This window comes from Pelodiscus sinensis, chromosome 8 (assembly GCF_049634645.1).
Source record: "Pelodiscus sinensis isolate JC-2024 chromosome 8, ASM4963464v1, whole genome shotgun sequence".
NCBI lineage: Eukaryota > Metazoa > Chordata > Testudines > Trionychidae > Pelodiscus > Pelodiscus sinensis.
In genome coordinates this window covers 24706155-24723628 of record NC_134718.1, presented here as the reverse complement: position 1 = coordinate 24723628, position 17474 = coordinate 24706155, and the positions used below count along the sequence as shown (strand labels likewise).

At 42.0% G+C, this 17474-nt stretch overlaps 1 protein-coding gene across 7 annotated transcripts in view; it reads left to right on the top strand.

The window, feature by feature from the left end:
- Positions 1-17474, top strand: part of JMJD1C (jumonji domain containing 1C) — a 375768-nt gene that overhangs the window by 323902 nt on the left and 34392 nt on the right. For all 7 annotated transcript variants that reach the window (XM_075934893.1, XM_075934894.1, XM_075934898.1 and 4 more), the window contains 5 exons: positions 760-932; positions 1174-3380; positions 7131-7332; positions 8895-9109; positions 9807-9959. In XM_075934893.1, the coding sequence (XP_075791008.1) occupies positions 760-932; positions 1174-3380; positions 7131-7332; positions 8895-9109; positions 9807-9959 (2950 nt within the window). The remainder of the gene's footprint in view (positions 1-759; positions 933-1173; positions 3381-7130; positions 7333-8894; positions 9110-9806; positions 9960-17474) is intronic.

Sequence of the window (17474 nt, the reverse complement as noted above, 5' to 3'; positions counted from 1 at the left end):
CTAAATCTAGCAGGTTGCCTAGGTTTATTCATAGTTAATCATTTATAGGCTGAGGAAAATTGTAAGAAAAGGAAATGCTTATTCTTTGATTTGTTTTATATTTACAGTTAAGAGATATTCCCAAGAAATATTAAACCTGATTTATTTTAAAAGAAAATATTTGGATAACAAATTAATAATTGAACTTAGTTTACTAAAGTGTCAATGGTTTGTTAGTTTTAAGGAGGTGTTTAGAGAGAAGCCTTGAGGTGGAATTCTAGAAGTAATATGATCGATTTCAGAATCAAACCTGTCTCAAAATACACATGAAAATTGTAAACATTTTCATGTGCTATAAGTCAGGGATTCTCAAACTAGAGGCCGTGACCCTTTAGGGGGTTGTGAGGTTACTATGCAGGAGTCGTGAGCTATCAGCCTCCACCCCAAGCCCTACTTTACCTCCAGCATTTGTAATAGTGTAATATAAAAATATGTGTTTTTTAATTCACGCAGGGGGTCACAATCAGAGGCTTGCTGTGCAAAAGGGGTCACCAATCCAAACGTTTGAGAATCACTGCTATAAACACAACCCTGTGTCATACTAAGAGATCCCTACTCTATCCAAATATGCCCCAAAACTTGAATAAATATATATGATTTGTTTTGGTCAAGTATATAATTTACCCTGTTGGTAAGATTTTTTTTTTAAAAAGAGTAAAATAATAATGCTGTGCTTGGCTTCCTGTGATAGATAAAGTTTGATTTTGTTGCTATTAACAGAATACTCACAGCCCTTGGTTACACCAGCCCACCCCTGTGACCTCAACTGACAGTCTTGGGTTACTGAGTCACATTCCTGTAAGACCATCCAGTGCAGAGCCTCATCGACCTCTGAAATTGACCACACATTCTAGTCCACCATTGTCCAAAAATATAGTAGATCATCACAAAGAGTAAGTTGACCGTTGTCTAAATCATTAACTAGATCTGTAAGCCAATGTTTAGAATATGAGACTATGAAGGTCCAAGATTTTGTGTTTTCACTTACCTTCAGTCCAGTTCACTTGTAAAAACGCATGTTATGGCATATGTAAAAGTATGACAAAATATGCTCTCAAATAAGAAGTAAAATTCTGTGGGAATATTGTAGCACGTTGTAACAAAATTTAATTGGCTTTAACTTTTTTCATACAGAGAACTAGAGAGGAAAGCATTTATTGAACCTTTACATTCTGTTTCAACTGGACCAGTAAAGACTGATCTGGAACACAGCAGAACACAGACGGCAAAAGAGAGTCATTTGCACAGACATTTTGTGGATCCAATGTTGAGTCAATTGCAGAAGCCACTTCAAGAGACGGGAGAGCGACTAAGCAAATATAAAGAAGAACATAGACGGATACTTCAAGAGAGCATTGAAGTTGCTCCATTTACAGCTAAAATCAAGGCACTTGAGGGTGAGAGAGAGAATTTTTCTAGAGTAACAACACCATTGTCGTCATCTAGCCCCAAAAGCTATGCAGTAAAACATGACAAAGAACCAGAGCGTTCTGTGTCGGAACTTTATAAAATCAAGCATTCAGCATCACAAAGTTTGCCACAAAGTAACTATTTCACCACCTTGTCTAACAGTATAGTGAATGAGCCACCAAGATCCTACCCATCTAAGGACATTAGTTTGTATGTCGATAAACAGAATAATTGTCTTTCAACAGCAACTAATCCCCAGTGTCTCACTACTTTTATTTCATCTCTTTCAAAACCTCCACCTTTGATTAAGCATCAGCCAGAGGGTGAAGGCTCAGTAAGCAAGATAGCAGAGCAGCTTTCCCATCAAATGACATCTCTTCCTGTAAATTCTTTTAGAAATGACTGCAGAAGCCCTACTCAGTTGTCGGTTTCATCTTCAAATACTCTCCGAAGTATGCCTGCTTTGCACAGAGCACCAGTGTTTCACCCTCCAGTTCATCAAAACTTGGAGAGAAAGGAAGGCAGCTATAGTAGCCTTTCACCTCCTACTCTAACACCAGTGCAACCAGTTAATGCTGGTGGCAAAATCCAAGAATTACAAAAACCGCCAACTTTAGTACCTGAACCTAAGGAGTCACAAACAGTGTACAAGAGTACTTCTGAGCAGAATTTGTCAGATATTTGGAAAGCTAATAATGCCCCAAACAATGAAAAAGTTGACTGGAATGTTGAGCGAACCACTGGAAAATCGCAATCTGCCACAGCGTCTGTCATTGTACGTCCAGCTTCTAGTACAAAATATGATAGCATGCCAGCAATGCAGTCAGCTTCCAAAGATCGAGTTAGCGAAATTTCTTCAACGGGGACAAATCAAACAGATTGCCTGAAACCAGTGGAAGCCAGAGACACCGGAAGAATAATTCTGCCAAATATGAGCTCAGACACTACATGCACACATGAAAAGAGCTTTCCAGCTGTCTCACAAGGCAGCATTCCCAATTCTGTCACACCTACCACAGCTATAATGTGCAGTACCAAAACAGAGGTAACTACATCTGCAGCCACAACTACCAGTGTTTCAAGCTGGGATAGTTCAGAAGTGACTTATTCCTTATCAAACACAGTTTTGGCCTGCACACCAGTGGAATGTACCTCCTCTGGAACAGTAAGTCAGGTAATGGCACAAACACAAGAAAGCAAGGGCAGTACTACAGCTTCAATTACACAGTCCAGTGGCAAGATAGGAAGTGCCATTCCGCCCAACTCTGGATTTTCTGGCCCAACTGATTTTATCCATTTGAAAAAGCACAAGGCAGCACTGGCTGCAGCTCAGTTTAAAAGTAGTAATGTCAATGAAACTGAGTCTAATGCTGTGAAAAATCAAACATGTTCAGCCGCCATTTCCCTAGACAGTACTATCGTCAGCAATACGATAAACAAAGCCAACTGTGTAGGCAATGGGCAAGCTTCCCAGACAAGTCAGCCTAACTACCACACAAAACTGAAAAAGGCTTGGCTTACAAGACATTCAGAAGAAGATAAAAACACTAATAAAAAAGAGAATTCAGGGAACAGTGTTTCAGAAATTATTAAGCCGTGTACTGTCAATTTAATAGCTTCTACATCCAGTGATTTACAGAATAGCATGGATAGTACAATCCTAGCAGATAAATGTGTGAAAGAAGATAAACACACAAGAAGAAAAGCAAAAAGGACTTATGAATCTGGCTCTGAATGTGGAGACTCTGATGAAAGTGAGAGTAAGTCCGAGCAAAGGACTAAACGTCAGCCTAAGCCAACTTACAAAAAGAAACAAAATGATTTGCAGAAAAAAAGGGGTGATACAGAGGAAGAAATAAAACCCAATGGTGTTCTTAGCAGGGGTGCCAAAGAAAGAAGCAAGATGAAGTTACAGAGCAGCAGTAATACCAGTAAGTATATCACTTGATATGAATTTTAAAAAGTAAGAAAATCAATGCACATTTGTGAATTACAATAATAAATGGAGGATTTGTGGTATAATACTAAATGAATGAGAATAGAGCTTAAATGGGTAGTGTCAGAGGTTGGTAGGCCTTCAGATACACCAATTCTGACACCATCTGTAATACCTTAGTTTGAGATATTCATGTTTTATTATGTTCATGTGTATTAACACAAACTATTTGTTGGTGTGAAAATGTACATACGTCTCTTAATTTAAAGTAAACAGACTGGTGCACATGTGCTCTTCAAAGCATCAGCTCTGGCATATTTGTAGTCATACTTGGGTCAGTCAAATCAATTTTTAGAAAATGAACAAAATCTTAAGGCAAAGACAATGAGAACATCTCTGTTTTGGCTGTAATTTACAGTGGTAGGCTTCCATTTGAGGGGTCATTTTTATTGTCGTACTTTATTTCTTTCTCTGACAAGAATTCTAAGGGCAATTGCTTCAGGACACTTTGTTGTTATGGCTTTATTTCTGGGGTAAAAAAGGTACCTCAGAGAGAAGTGTCAGGTGCTGAGCATACTGCCTCTACTGCCCTACAACCACTGCTATATAAGGGGAATGAAGAATAAACTTGAAATTTGACTTGGATAATGTGATTTTTATCACAGATACTGGATTGTGACTAGACTTTGCAGGAAACAGAAACTGGTCTAGAAGCAAGAAAGATTTTACTTAAGTAAAACGTTTGAAAGAAAATGTATGTTATCACTTATAAATGTCTAATTTATTTCTTTTAAAAAAGTCAGTTTCTTGCAACATTGTTCTAGTGTGAAAGTCCCCATTAAATCATATTTCATAAGGTTTTATTAAGCTGGTACAAAGGCTGGATTTTAATCTTTATCTGAATTTCTTAGCTTCTCAGTTTCACACCCTTGTATTATTTTAAGATTCTGTAATTGTCTGAGGTTTAATTTGTGTTAAATGCTGCCAGTTCATCAACCTATAGTAGATATTATCAAGTTCTGGTACAATACTTGGTGTATTTCTTCTGTCTTTGATTTTAATTTTTTTAACAAAGGAGAGTATAACTTTCAAGGTTTTTTTTTTCTAAGCTTTAGTCCATTTTTACTAATTCAGGACCTGACGTTTTTAATGTATTTCTTTCTAGAGCCCTGCACAGATACAAAATTTATATCTGCATCTATATCCTCAAAAATGAGTTGGGGATATCCACATCTGTGGGTACAGGTATAAAGAGGAAATCCACAGGTTTGCAGAGCTCTTCTGCTACAACAGCCCTGTGATGTGGAATGTGGTATTATCCCTATTTCATAGATGTGGAACTGAGGCAGAGCTACTGTCACTTGTCAAGGTTTCAGAAGAAACCTGTAGGAAACCGAAACTGAATCCAGGTTGCTGCAATCCCCATGTTAGCTCATTTGGATCTTCCTGTGTAGATACGTCGTCCTTTGTGCGGATAAAACTATTTTCATGTTTTAACAATGCTTCGCTCCTAAAAACCCATTTCTCCTTTGGACCCTGCAGACACTGTTCTGGGTTCACTCCTAGGCAGTGAAAGGGGTTTGGGATGGAGTACTATACTCCTGCCATTCTTGCCATCCTGGCCAGCTGTTAGGAAAGACCCAGCAGCTATCGCCTCTGCTCCTGGCTGTGCATGGGATAGTAATGCAGGCTACCTTGCCTCCAAAGATCTGATACATGAACAAAGCCTACCTGGCATAACCCACAAAGTGCAGGCTGAGGTACTCAGCAGCCTCAAGGACCCCAACACCTCCCAGTTGCTATAGAAGGCATTGGTGCTGCACAGTGCCTCCAAGCTGCTGCCCCTCCTGTGTACTAAAGGGGGGTCCCCAGCCATGCTGCTGTCTCATGCATGGCCTGAAAGTGAGGCAGTGGCTGTTGAGTCTCCACTTGGAGCTAACAAGAAGGGTGGGGAGCAGATTGTCCCCCCTCTTCATTGCAGCTTTGTCTGACCTAGTAGAACACCATTCCAATTCACCCAAGAAGTGCTGGAACCCCACTCTGGAGCACACAGCATTGCTTATAAATGTGATTAAAATGGAAGATTGGCTGAACAGCAGTGTTTATTTAGATACCGAGAAATGCATTTGTGAAAATTGTAGCGTTGTAACTCAACAGTTCTGCTCCGTTTGTATTCTTTGTCAGATCTTCTGAGTTAAATAATAAAGAATAAGTTACTGCTTTTTGCTTCTCCTAACCCTATAAAACCAACACCTTTGAGAGTATGTGAGCTGCATTCTGTTCCTTCTTGTGTGTGATAAATAAATGTTTTTAAGTTCTAGTTACTTTAAATAGAACTACACTGAAGTAATTACATGTATGTAACTTTGGATGAAAACCTTTTGAAATAGTGGATTTTGGGGGTTTGGAGCCTTTTGCGTTCATCCATTAAGAGTGTGCACACGCACGCGCCTTCTTACTTGAAACAAAAATTGAATCTGCCTCTGCTTGATATTGAGTCCTATTGCTGCCCTGAAATAATCGTATGTTGTAGTAGCACTTTTCTGTGGAATGCTTTCCAAAATGGCATCTACTATATATTTGAGAGAGTTTGTCTGTTCAGGAACTCCTCCTAAACAGTAAGAGTTAGGACCACCAAATTCCTTACACTGCTTCCTTTTATCATAACTTAAAGCAAGGTAAAGATTTGGTTGTGCCAGGAAAATGGGATGTGCTAGAATGGGATTGACAGAATCACTAAAAAGGGGTTGGTTGGGGGCACACCCTCCCGTGTCCCGGACTGCCCTGGGCCTGAGCCTCCCACTCAATGGATGTCCTTTAGACCAGGAGTGGGGAATCTAAGGCCTGGGGGCCAGACGTGGCCCCTGGCTTGCCTGGATCTGCCCCCTGAGACTCAGGGCTCCCTCCCCCAGTTTTGGGGAGCCTGCACTAGTACTCCATCACACCACAGAGCTGGAGTGCACAAAATTTACTATCCTGGGCCTCCCTAGGCTTTGGTGTACAAGGGGAATGTAGGGAGTAGTGTCTTTTTCTGTTGGGGTCCATGTCAGTGAGGGTTTGTGGATTTTTTTCTTCTCACTTGTGTGTGGCCCTTGACTGATTTTTCTGTGGGTCAGCAGCCCTCAACCCAAAAAAGGTTCCCCACTGTGCTTTAGTTTCCCCTCTCCCATTCCTACAGGGACATTGCTGTCTGTTCTCCTTTGTCAGGGAGTGAGAGGAAAGTGCTGCATTCCTCACTCTGGCTGCGTAGCACAGGGGGCGGATAGGCTGTGCACTTTGCTCTCCTTCCCTGACAAGAACAGGAAGGGGAAGAGCAAGCAGCCCTGTACGAATCTCAAGGGGTGGGGAAACTTTGTGTCCCTACTTGCCCACACACATACACACAATCCTCTGACCTGAGTCCCTCCTCACCCCCTCAACCCTGACCTCTGCATCCCCATCCTTCTGAGACCCTCCTTAAGTACTCAAGCAATGTCAGGTAAATGAGCTAGTACCAACCACTGGAGAAAAATATATTTGTTTTACATATGTGCTCTGTAAACGAGCAATGAAATTGTTAACAGAAGTTTTATCTGCGGAACACTAGATTTGAAGCTAAATTTTTCAAACTTGGTTGCTTAAAGTTGAGACCTAATAAAAGTTGCTTAACTTTAGAAATGCCAAAGGCTACTGTTCCTATTGAGTTCTACATTCAGATATATTTTTAAAATTTCTCTTGCCTTAAGTTTTTGTTGTGTTTTTGCAGCTGGCATACCTCGTTCAGTATTAAAAGACTGGCGCAAAGTGAAGAAGCTGAAGCAAACCGGAGAATCCTTTTTGCAGGATGACTCTTGCTCTGAAATAGGGTCCAATTTGCAGAAATGCAGAGAATGTAGACTGATTAGAAGTAAGAAAGGTGAAGAACCAACTCACTCACCAGTATTTTGTAGATTTTATTACTTTCGTCGGTAAGTTCAGTTTTTTTAAATGTTAATTTTTTGTTTTAAAAAAGCCTTTTTTATAATCATGTTTACATTTCTTAGTTCCTTTTGTGTACTGGCATTGAGGTAGACTGAAAGAGGTCAACGTAAAGCATTATACCAAGGACATCTGAACAATTAACCAGTCTTCCTGAGGCAGAAAAAGATATCGTAGTGTTTCTTCAGTCTAGCTTAGAGCAGAGAGAGAAATCATTAATGTGTCCTTAAATCAGTGGTAAAGAATTTTGAATTTGCAGATAAACCACTCAATTTTGGTAATACCTCAGAGTCTCCCTAGGCAAGGGTCAGAATGTGACCCCTTCTTCCTACAATTCCCTTTGGCCTACCAGTGCAGAAGAAGATTGCCCAGAATACACTGTAACATATTTTGTGCTAGTATGGAGGTAGAGTAAAACTGTGTTGACTTGTGCAAGTGCATACTAACAAATGTAGATGTATTCAGGAGGACTCTGAACACTCGATTGCTGTGACATTACCAAAATTAGTCTGTGTAAGCAAGACTTTAGTTATAAGACCATAAGGAAATTACTTCATTGTTGGACTTAAAATATATTTCTGTACTGAAAAGTACTGCTGTGTTCTCTGTAGATTGTTTTTTTTTTCTTTGTGAAAGAGAGTATTGGACATTAAGTGAAAGCATAGAACAGTTTTCTACCATTTTAAAATTGTCATAGCCCCCCATAGCCGCGCTCCCGGGGCCGGCGTCCCCCCCCCCCAGCTGCGCGCCCAGAGCACGGGCGGCCACTTCGCCATGCACCCGGGGCCGGAGCCCCCACCCCCGCATAGCTGTGCACCCGGGGCCGGCACTCCCCATGCGCCGCGCACCCGGAGTATCGCCGGCCACTTCACTGCACTCCCAGGACTGGCGCTCGCCATGCGTCCGAGGCCGGCTCTGGCACAGCGCATGCGCCACGTGTCCAGGGCCAGGCCAGCCCCGAGCACTTGGCGGGCACACACAAATGCCCCCGCGGGCGCCATGTTGGGGACCACTGTTCTACAGAAAACTTGTTTTGTCTAGTGGCTTTAAAGTTAATGCTAGCCTTTTTTTCATCTCTGGAGGTTTCTAGTTTAGATCATTTGAAAATATAAGTTTGATTTCATCCAAGTCACCTAGTCTACATCTTAAAATAACAATTAAGTTTCACACAATTGTCAGTCTCTGCTGTAGAGAAGAAACAAAAGAGGCATTGCAGATAAAAAATGAAGGGGTATTAACAAAACAGAAGAAGTAAGATTGGACAAAGCCAGTACTTTTAGTTCCTCTTTGGAACATCATATTAACTTAAAAAAATTAAGTGTGTTCAAAAAAAAAAAAACCCCCCGAAAAGTATGGGAGGAGCAAAGAAAGGATATATATGCTTGCTATTGTGAAAATTGAACCTGATGAATCTGGTTTGTGTTCTTTTATAATAGCATTGCGTAATATATGCTGTCTGCAAATATGCATTTTGTTACTAATAACAGCTAACAAAGTTTAGAGTGCAAAGTATAGTGAGTTGCATAGTTAAACTATTTGTTTTAATTTTTAGATTGTCTTTTAGTAAGAATGGAGTGGTTAGGATTGATGGGTTCTCTTCTCCTGACCAATATGATGATGAAGCAATGAGTTTGTGGACACATGACAATTATGAAGATGACGAACTGGACCTAGAAACTTCTAAATACATTTTAGACATCATAGGTGATAAATTTTGTCAGCTAGTAACATCTGAGAAAACAGCGATGTCCTGGGTGAAGAAGGATGGTAAGGAAATCTTAATATTCCCTTTGTTATTTTGTAATTCTATCTGAAAGTGTGGCTCAGGTTTTAGGCTTCTCTAAAATAAAAATAATGGGGATTGCCTATCTCCTAGAACTGGGAAGGGACCTTGAAAGGTCATTGAGTCCAGTCCCCTGCCTTCTCAGCAGGACCAAGTACCATCCCTGATGAATTTTTGCCCCAAATGGTCTCCGCAAGGATTGAACTCTCAACCCTGGGTTTAGCAGGCCAATGCTCAAACCGCTAAGCTATCCCTCCCCCCCTTGATCATTCCATATATTGCTAAATCTTTTCATTGCCACTACAGTGCATCATGTGGAAATACAAGAATGCGTTAAGAATGTCTGTCCGTGTGTGTGCCATACACCCTGTTTAAAAGAGAAGAATTATTTCTGCATTTTGCTACAGAAATTTTCTAGTTAGTATTTGTCATTCCTTTTGTCTTTTATCTTGCAAAAATATTAATTTTTAACAGAATTTTGCTACATTGTAGTCATAATTCAGTCAAGGCTGTCCATATTGAAGACTTGTTTATATAGGATTACTTTAGGATTTTTTTCTTTCTGTAATTGTTTCTGAGAGGAAAATTATATTGGTATTTTTAGATGAACATTCATTTTGTGCTACAGTTTACAGATGTTTGCCTTTAAATTTCGATACTTCTGCTTACTTTGTATTTCAGCCAAAATTGCCTGGAAGAGAGCTGTGAGAGGAGTCCGTGAGATGTGTGATGCTTGCGAAGCCACATTGTTTAACATTCATTGGGTTTGCCAAAAATGTGGGTTTGTGGTCTGCTTAGATTGTTATAAGGCAAAGGAAAGGAAAAGTTCTAGAGGTCAGTTATAATTTTATATGAACTAGACCATTTTCTGTGTTGTTTATTCAACCATGTTCTAGAATTGCCACTCCTTGAAGGTTCAGCATCTTTCTGTACCAATAAATACTACTATTTTTGCATAAAGCATAATTTTTTCCTCTTTCTCAAAAACAACCTTTCCAAAAAGCATCTGTCACAGTTAGGAAGCTAACCGTGACCCTCTACCTTTTTTTTTTTTTTTCTCTGAATACACTCTCTCCCCACCTCCCCTTTTTTTTTGTACTTACTTTTTTCAAAGTAGAATTTTGCAATCCTAGGACCTCCAGGGTACATCTACACTGCACACTTATTTCGAAATAAGCTATTCCAGAATAGTTATTCCTAAATAGCTTATTTTGAAATAGCATGTCAACATTGCAGAGAAGCCTCAAAATTAGTCTGAGGCAGGCTTCCCTAGTATAGACATGCTATTTCGATTTGGAGCCCCAGGAGGCACTGGAGAATGACCCTGGTGAGGGGCTCCTTTGAAATAGCAGCACTGGAGCATCTACACACACCTTATTTTGAAACAGCTATTTCGGGAAAGGCATTATTCCTTGTAGAATGAGATTTACAGCTTTTGGAATAAGCCATCCTTTATTTCAAAATTATTTTGAAATAATGGAATGGCTGTGTAGACACTTACATTGTTATTTCAAAATAACGCCAGTTATCACGAAATAACGGTACAGTGGAGATGCACACACAGTGCTCTACTCTGTGTATGCTGACCACTTGTTACCATGAAGGCCTGTCTTGATTTTAGCACCTGCTTGAATCCTCTGACCAGTGATTTAGACAAGGGGTGGGCAATAAAATTACAGTGTTTGGCCAAAGTTAGCCCCTGGCGGGCTGCCACTATTACGTTTACCTGTATGTCTGCAGGTACCAGCAATCACAGCTCCCATTGGCTGTAGATCACCATTTCTGACCAATGGAAGTGGTGAGAAGCAGTGCGTACGGGGACACAGCTTCCCACAGCTCCCATTGGATGGGAATGACGATCTGGCCAGTGGGAACTGTGATTGTCTATACCTGTGAAGGTGCAAGTAAATACAGCATTAGAGGCCCACCAGGAGCTAAACCTGGTGGACTGAATCCAGCCCATGGGCCAGTATTTGCCCACCACTAATTTAGACCTACAGCCTTTTTAAAAGAAAATAATTGTATATGGTACAATATGGTCCTGATTTTCCAAAATGCTATTATCTATCTTATTCAAATCCCTTCTTTATATCCCAGCTTGAATTATAGTGCAGAAAAAGCCACTCTGTGGCAGTTCAGAAAATGAGCAAGTAGAGCGGTGACAGCGAAGCTACAAAGGGCTACCTGCACTGTTGCGGGGCCAGGCATACCTGAGCCCAGCAGGCACAAAGTGCAGGTAAGACTGTGGTCCTGGTGCAGCACAGCAGAGTCCTGATCAAGGGTCTCTCCCTCACTAGGACTTCAGCCTCCCCCTGAGCCTTGTACCTGCAACAACTGAAACAGCAGCAGTGCAGGGTGCCCTCCGCAATCTGCTGTTATGGGAGTGAGTGGAGCCTCGACAACAGAGTTGCAGGCTTCTCTGCACTGCTTCTCCTGCCTTCTGTTACCATCCCTTCCCCAAGCTATTCTAGTAAATGGGAGTACACTGTAGTTGGAACAAAGCATTAGAAACAAAAGGATTTTAATACAGTGCACTCGTGTTTAGTTTCATCTCATCTAATAGAATGCTTTGCTACAAACTGGGGGCACGTCTAGACTACATGGCTCTGTCGACGGAGCCATGTAGATTTGTTTACTCGGCAAAGGGAAATGAAGTGACGATTTAAATAATGCTCCACAGTCGACATCAAAGGCATTTTTCGGCCTTCCCAGTAAACCTCATCCCACATAACGGGGAGGTCGACAAATGCTTTTGATGTCGACCATGGAACGTCCAGACTACAATGCTGTGCCACCAAACAGCTGATCGGCACAGCGCGGCAGCCATTTTAACTTAAATGAAGCGGCAATTATTTAAATCTCCACTTCATTTCCCTTTTCCTACAACCCTAGTCTACATGTCTCTGTTGACGGAGCCATGTAGTCTAGACGTGCCCTAAGTTTAGGTTTTTCTGTTAAGTTACAAGAGAACACAACCGATTTATAGTCTCTTAATCCTTGCCTAACCTAAACTGAGGTTGATCTAACCTATGTTGCTCAAATTTGTAAAAAATTCACACCCCTGAGAGATGTGAGAAGGCCAAACTAAGCCCCAGTATAGATAGTGCTAGGTTGATTCATCAGCCTAACTTGCCTTTTGGATTGGGTGGATTTACTAAAGAAACAGAAGAACCACTGCAGTGTGTATGCTGCTGTAGCAGTGCCGCTGTAGCATTTCTAATGTAGATGTAACTTGAGAAAGTGAAGACCCTACTGTTATCCACCATGGTCACAACTGGTGTTTGGGCTAGAACTATTAAGGCAACTGCTTCTGGCTTTGTTTCTTAAATACTATTAAGAGGAAGCTGTTAGGTAACTATTGCAAAGGGATTCCACCTAGTGACAGATGCAGTTATTGATTTATTTTTGATAGAGTACACTTACATTTGTCACATCGATTTATTTTTACCTATTGGAAAATCATTTTAAAATAAATACAGTCAGTAAGTCTTCAATGGCAGTAAATACTGGAAAAACTTGCTTCTACTTAGTCTCTTGATGCAAGGTCTGAGGGCTTTCTTCTTCTGCCCTGGTAATAAGATACTTCCAAAATTCTTCATGAAAATTCATGTAATTTCTGGTACTAGTAAAAGGGATTCATTTGTAACGGTTGCAAATGAATCTGGTGTAGTAAAGTTTAGGTATCTCTGAAAACAGCTGTTTGATAAATAGTAGGTAGGTTGGTTTTGTTTCCTGATCTGTCTAAAGTAATATGCTGCCATTTTAAATGAAATTACTCCAAATATTAATGTATATTGCAGCAATTCATTGAGTAATGTCATATAATTGATTCATTTGATAGAACCATTGATTGACTGTTGCTCTGGTATTGCTTTTGATACTTTTTTATCTGTAGTATATTAATATTTTTCCAGTGCCATTTCAAGAATGTAGCTCCCAGGTTAAAAAGATCTTCAACACCTGAAATGTCCTCCCCCAAAAAAATTAAACAAGGGAAATTGGGGGAGTTGCTCCTCTTCATAATGAACTACTTGAGGTGTCTTTGGACACCAAAAGCTGATGCTTTTCACAGGATCCTGTTAGCTATCCAGTCCCCTGTATCATATTGTCAGACTTGGTTTGAGCATTTGTGAATTGTTAGAAACGCTCTGGAAGTTGTATAAATCATGTTCAAACAGCCTTTAACACAAACATTCTCAACAGCCAGGGTGTTCTTTTCAGTCTTGGTAGCAGTGAGGAGTTTTTCTCACTGGCTATCATATCTTCCTTTAATACAAGCTAAAATAGAAGTATTCTGGCTTCCTTAGTTTGATTTCTCATGATACATGGTGTGTTGCTTACATACTGTACCTATGCTTTGGAAATACCAAGAAATTTCAGCAACACATGCTTTTGTCCTAATGATATCACTTCATATTACATTATTTTTCCTGGAACTAGTGCTTGTTTTTACAGTTGCTGAATGTAGAAGGAGAATGATATGTTGGTTTTGGGCAGCCTTGCCACAAATGTCAGATTTTAATGTTCAGTAATTTAGTCAGGGATTTTTTTTTTTACTTCATTGCACGAACGCCCATCTTGTCATCATTTCTTAGGTCTTTCTTGAAACCATCAAGGATAGCTGCCAAGCATTGTGATGTTCCATGAAAATTACTTAACTAGCTCAGTTGCATTTTTGCAGATGACTTGCATGTAACCAGTTGACTGGGCAGCCCTAGCGAGTGAAGTCTTGTTTTGCCTCAGCAAGAGAACAAGCTTCCTATACACACTGCTCTCACAATATTTAATCAGTTGGCGGTTATGAAGGAGCGACTTCCTTTAAGAGGAACTGGTCATTCCGTTTCCATGGCCCATGCAGTTCTTGACCTCCCTTTAACTAAAATGAAAAGCATTAAATGAACATACTACAATAAAGCAAATATTAACACATCACCCAGAATCACTTCTAAGTACATTGTTTTGCAGTAAACATCATGTCAATGATTGTAGCTATTCCACACTGCTTTAAAAAGGGACTGGCTCTGCATGTGTGTATGTATTCAGATATAAAATGTTCCCTCTTATATAGGTCAGCAGCAGGGTTTGAACTCTCAACATAGTTCAGCCCTCTTCTGATTTAGTTACACTCTGTGATTGAAGCAGGCAGTTCTTCGAGTGCTCATATGCATTCCAGTTTAGATGTGTGAGCGCCACATGCACAGTTGCCAGGAAGGTTTTCCCTAGCTGGATACTGTAGGTCAGCAGGGGAGATTCCTAGAGTAGCACCATGAAAATGGAAAACCACTTTTGGGAGGAATGATGGATGGAGTCTCAACTGAACTTTATCTTTAAAGAAAACAGTATAAGGGGGGTCTGACATTAATGCTTTTAGTTCGAAAACTCATCTGGCCAAAGTAATGGCCACCAAAAATACAACTTTCATCAACCAACACAATAAAGAACAAGTAGCTAACGGTTCAAAAGGCCAGTAACTTTGACAAAACCAAGCTTAGATCCCATTGGGGCATCAGGTCCCTCGGATAAGTATACAATCTGCTCAACCCCTTAGGAATCAGCGCACCAAGCAGTCCACAAATGCTGAACAGCCCCCCAACCCTGGTAGAACGCTGATATTGCAGCCAGGACCAACCCAGCAGCACCCAAGCTGCTCTGCCCCAGGCGTCCTGATTCAGCCACTGCTGAATCTGACCAGCAATGGCTGAAGCAGGACGCCTGGGCCAGAACAGCTGGGGTGCTGCCCGGTTGGTCCAGTAGCGCCCAGAGCGGCGCTACGGGACCAACTGGCAGCGCCCCAGCTGCTGTACCACAGATGTCCGGAGCAAAGCCACGGAGCATGGGGGCAGCGGGACAGCCCAGACGCACCGTGGCTGTCCTGCTGCCCTCGGGCTCCGTGGCTTTGCTCTGCTTTGCCCCCCCGTCCCCCTGGTCTGCAGACCGGGGGGGGGGGGGGGGAAGCAGAGCCAAGCCGCGGAGCACGCTGACAGCCCAGACGCGTCTGGGCTGTCAGCTGACCGCGCGCTCCGCGGCTTGGCTCTGCTTTGCCCTCCCCCCCCGCCCCCCCGTCCCCCTGGTCTGCAGACCAGGGGGACGGGGGGGGGGGGGAGGCAAAGCAGAGGCAAGCTGCGGAGCGCCTGGCCAGCTGACAGTCCAGACGCGTCTGGACTGTCAGCTGGCCGGGCGCTCCGCGGCTTGGCTCTGCTTCCCCCCCCCCCCCCCGGTCTGCAGACCGGGGCGGGGGGCGGGAGCAAAGCAGAGCCAAGCCGCGGAGCGCTTGGGCAGCGGACAACCCTGTCCGCTGCCCACGTGTTCCGCCGCTTTGCTTCCTCTCCCTGGTCTTCTGGAGACCAGGGAGAGGAACGGCCCCGTTCATAATTGCGGATCCGACATAAGTTGGATCTGCGTAACTCGGGGACTGCCTGTACCTAGCCATTCTGCACCATTTTAGGGGTCTCCCCTGTCAACCTACAGAATCCTTCTAGGGAAAATCTTCCCAGCAACTGCAAGTGGTGAGCACACACCTAAATTGGAATGTATATAAGCAATACCTCTCAAAGAATACCAGTTACCAAAGGTAACTGCCTTTTATCTTTTATGTGGAAGATCCTGTAAAGGGATACGTGACATACTGTTTGCCGGGGTTTATGTGACTATTTATGGGATGGTCCTGGAATGCTGGGTATCAGGTGTGACGGGATCAGGTGGAGAGCTAGATTGAAGACAGAAAGGCAGCTCTAAGAGGCAACAATAGCTCAGGCTAATTAGGAGCAGGAGAGACAGGGCTGCTGTAAATCAATCAGGGCCAGCTGATCTCACCTGAGGCTGCCACAGAGCCTTTTAAAAAGAAGCCTTCCCTGCTGGGCTGAGGAGAGAATGGGAGAGGAAGCTGGAATGAGTCAGAACAAATAAAGGGAGAACCAGAAAAACTGAGAGGGGAAAGGGCCATATTGCCCTTTGCAAGAGGGGAGTGAGGAGCTTCGTTGCGGGGGTTTGGGCTCCCTTTTCCCCGGCAGCCTGAGAGTCCAGCCGGTAGCTGGAAAGGACTGTTGACCCAGCCAAGGCTGACGGGGGGGGGGGCACTTGTCCCTACACCGTTGGTAGCCCAGGGATGAAAGCTCAAATCCTAGCAAGGGCAAGTGGTAGCAGTGCCGCAGTACTGAGACTGACAGTTTGAGGATTGAGTAGCGGTCTGGGACCCAGGAGTGGGATTATCCTACCACACAGGATCCCTGGGCTGTAATCTTGACTCTGGGAGAAGAGCATGGTCTGCGGCCCTCATAACCAAACATACATTTTATTTTAGTATTGTCCAAAATGTGCTTTGTTGGTATTTTATTTTTTTGAGAACACTGGACCTTTTCTAGCTTTGCAACTTCTTACTGAGTGATTGTTCTGTTCTGAAACAATGTCTATTACATGTGTATAAAATTATAGATTATGGAAATGCACAATTATGAAACTGTGATCACACTCCCAGCATACACAGCAAAATGAAAGTTATGATTTAGTTATATTTTTAACTTTCCTATCAGGCACTTGAGGCATAGTACTTGAGTACTGTACAATGATCAGGAATAGCCTCCAGTTCTATGAGATGCTTAGCAGAGCCCCCTCTCCTGAAGGGATGTTGTGACTTCACTGGGGCTCTATGTAGCTGTCCACCCATACAGAGCTCTTTGGGGAAGTAGGGTGCAGGCTAGAACTGATGCGCACATTTTGCTAGATATCTGTAGGGGAAGGCTTTCCCTAATTCTAGTTTCTATGCATTCCTCAAAAGGTCAGTTATAAAATGTACAGGTAATATACTAATGATAAAATTTATTGAGTAAATGTTTTGAGTCCTGGTGTATGATATTTGATTTTTATCTTTAGTATGATGCCTACATGATTGTTTAAATTGCAGTTTAAAATTTGCCCTATAAATTGATTTACAACATTCTTTCACTTGTAAGAATGTATACTGAATATTTCTAATATCCAGGATAAGAGAGGTATTTGGTGCATTATAAATGTTTTAATGTTTTGGTGCATTATAAATGTTTAAATGCACTGAACATGGCTCTTAGCCTGCATGACATACATTTCTATGGCTGAGCAGAATTGCAAATAGATTTGAAGATTGCATCTATTAAAGATAGGCAGCATGGTACATTAAATGGAATACTGTCCCATCTCTGGCCAAGAATAATGAAGCAGGCCAGTGTAAAGTCACTTCTCTGCCTTGCCTTCTGTTTCTTCTTCCACCCTTTGTCTTTGTCATAGTATGTATTTATACAGTGCCTTGCTAAAAGGGTCTCTGTGTTACTGCTACAGTAGAGAGGTTGACGATATAAGCTGTTCTCTACTCATTTT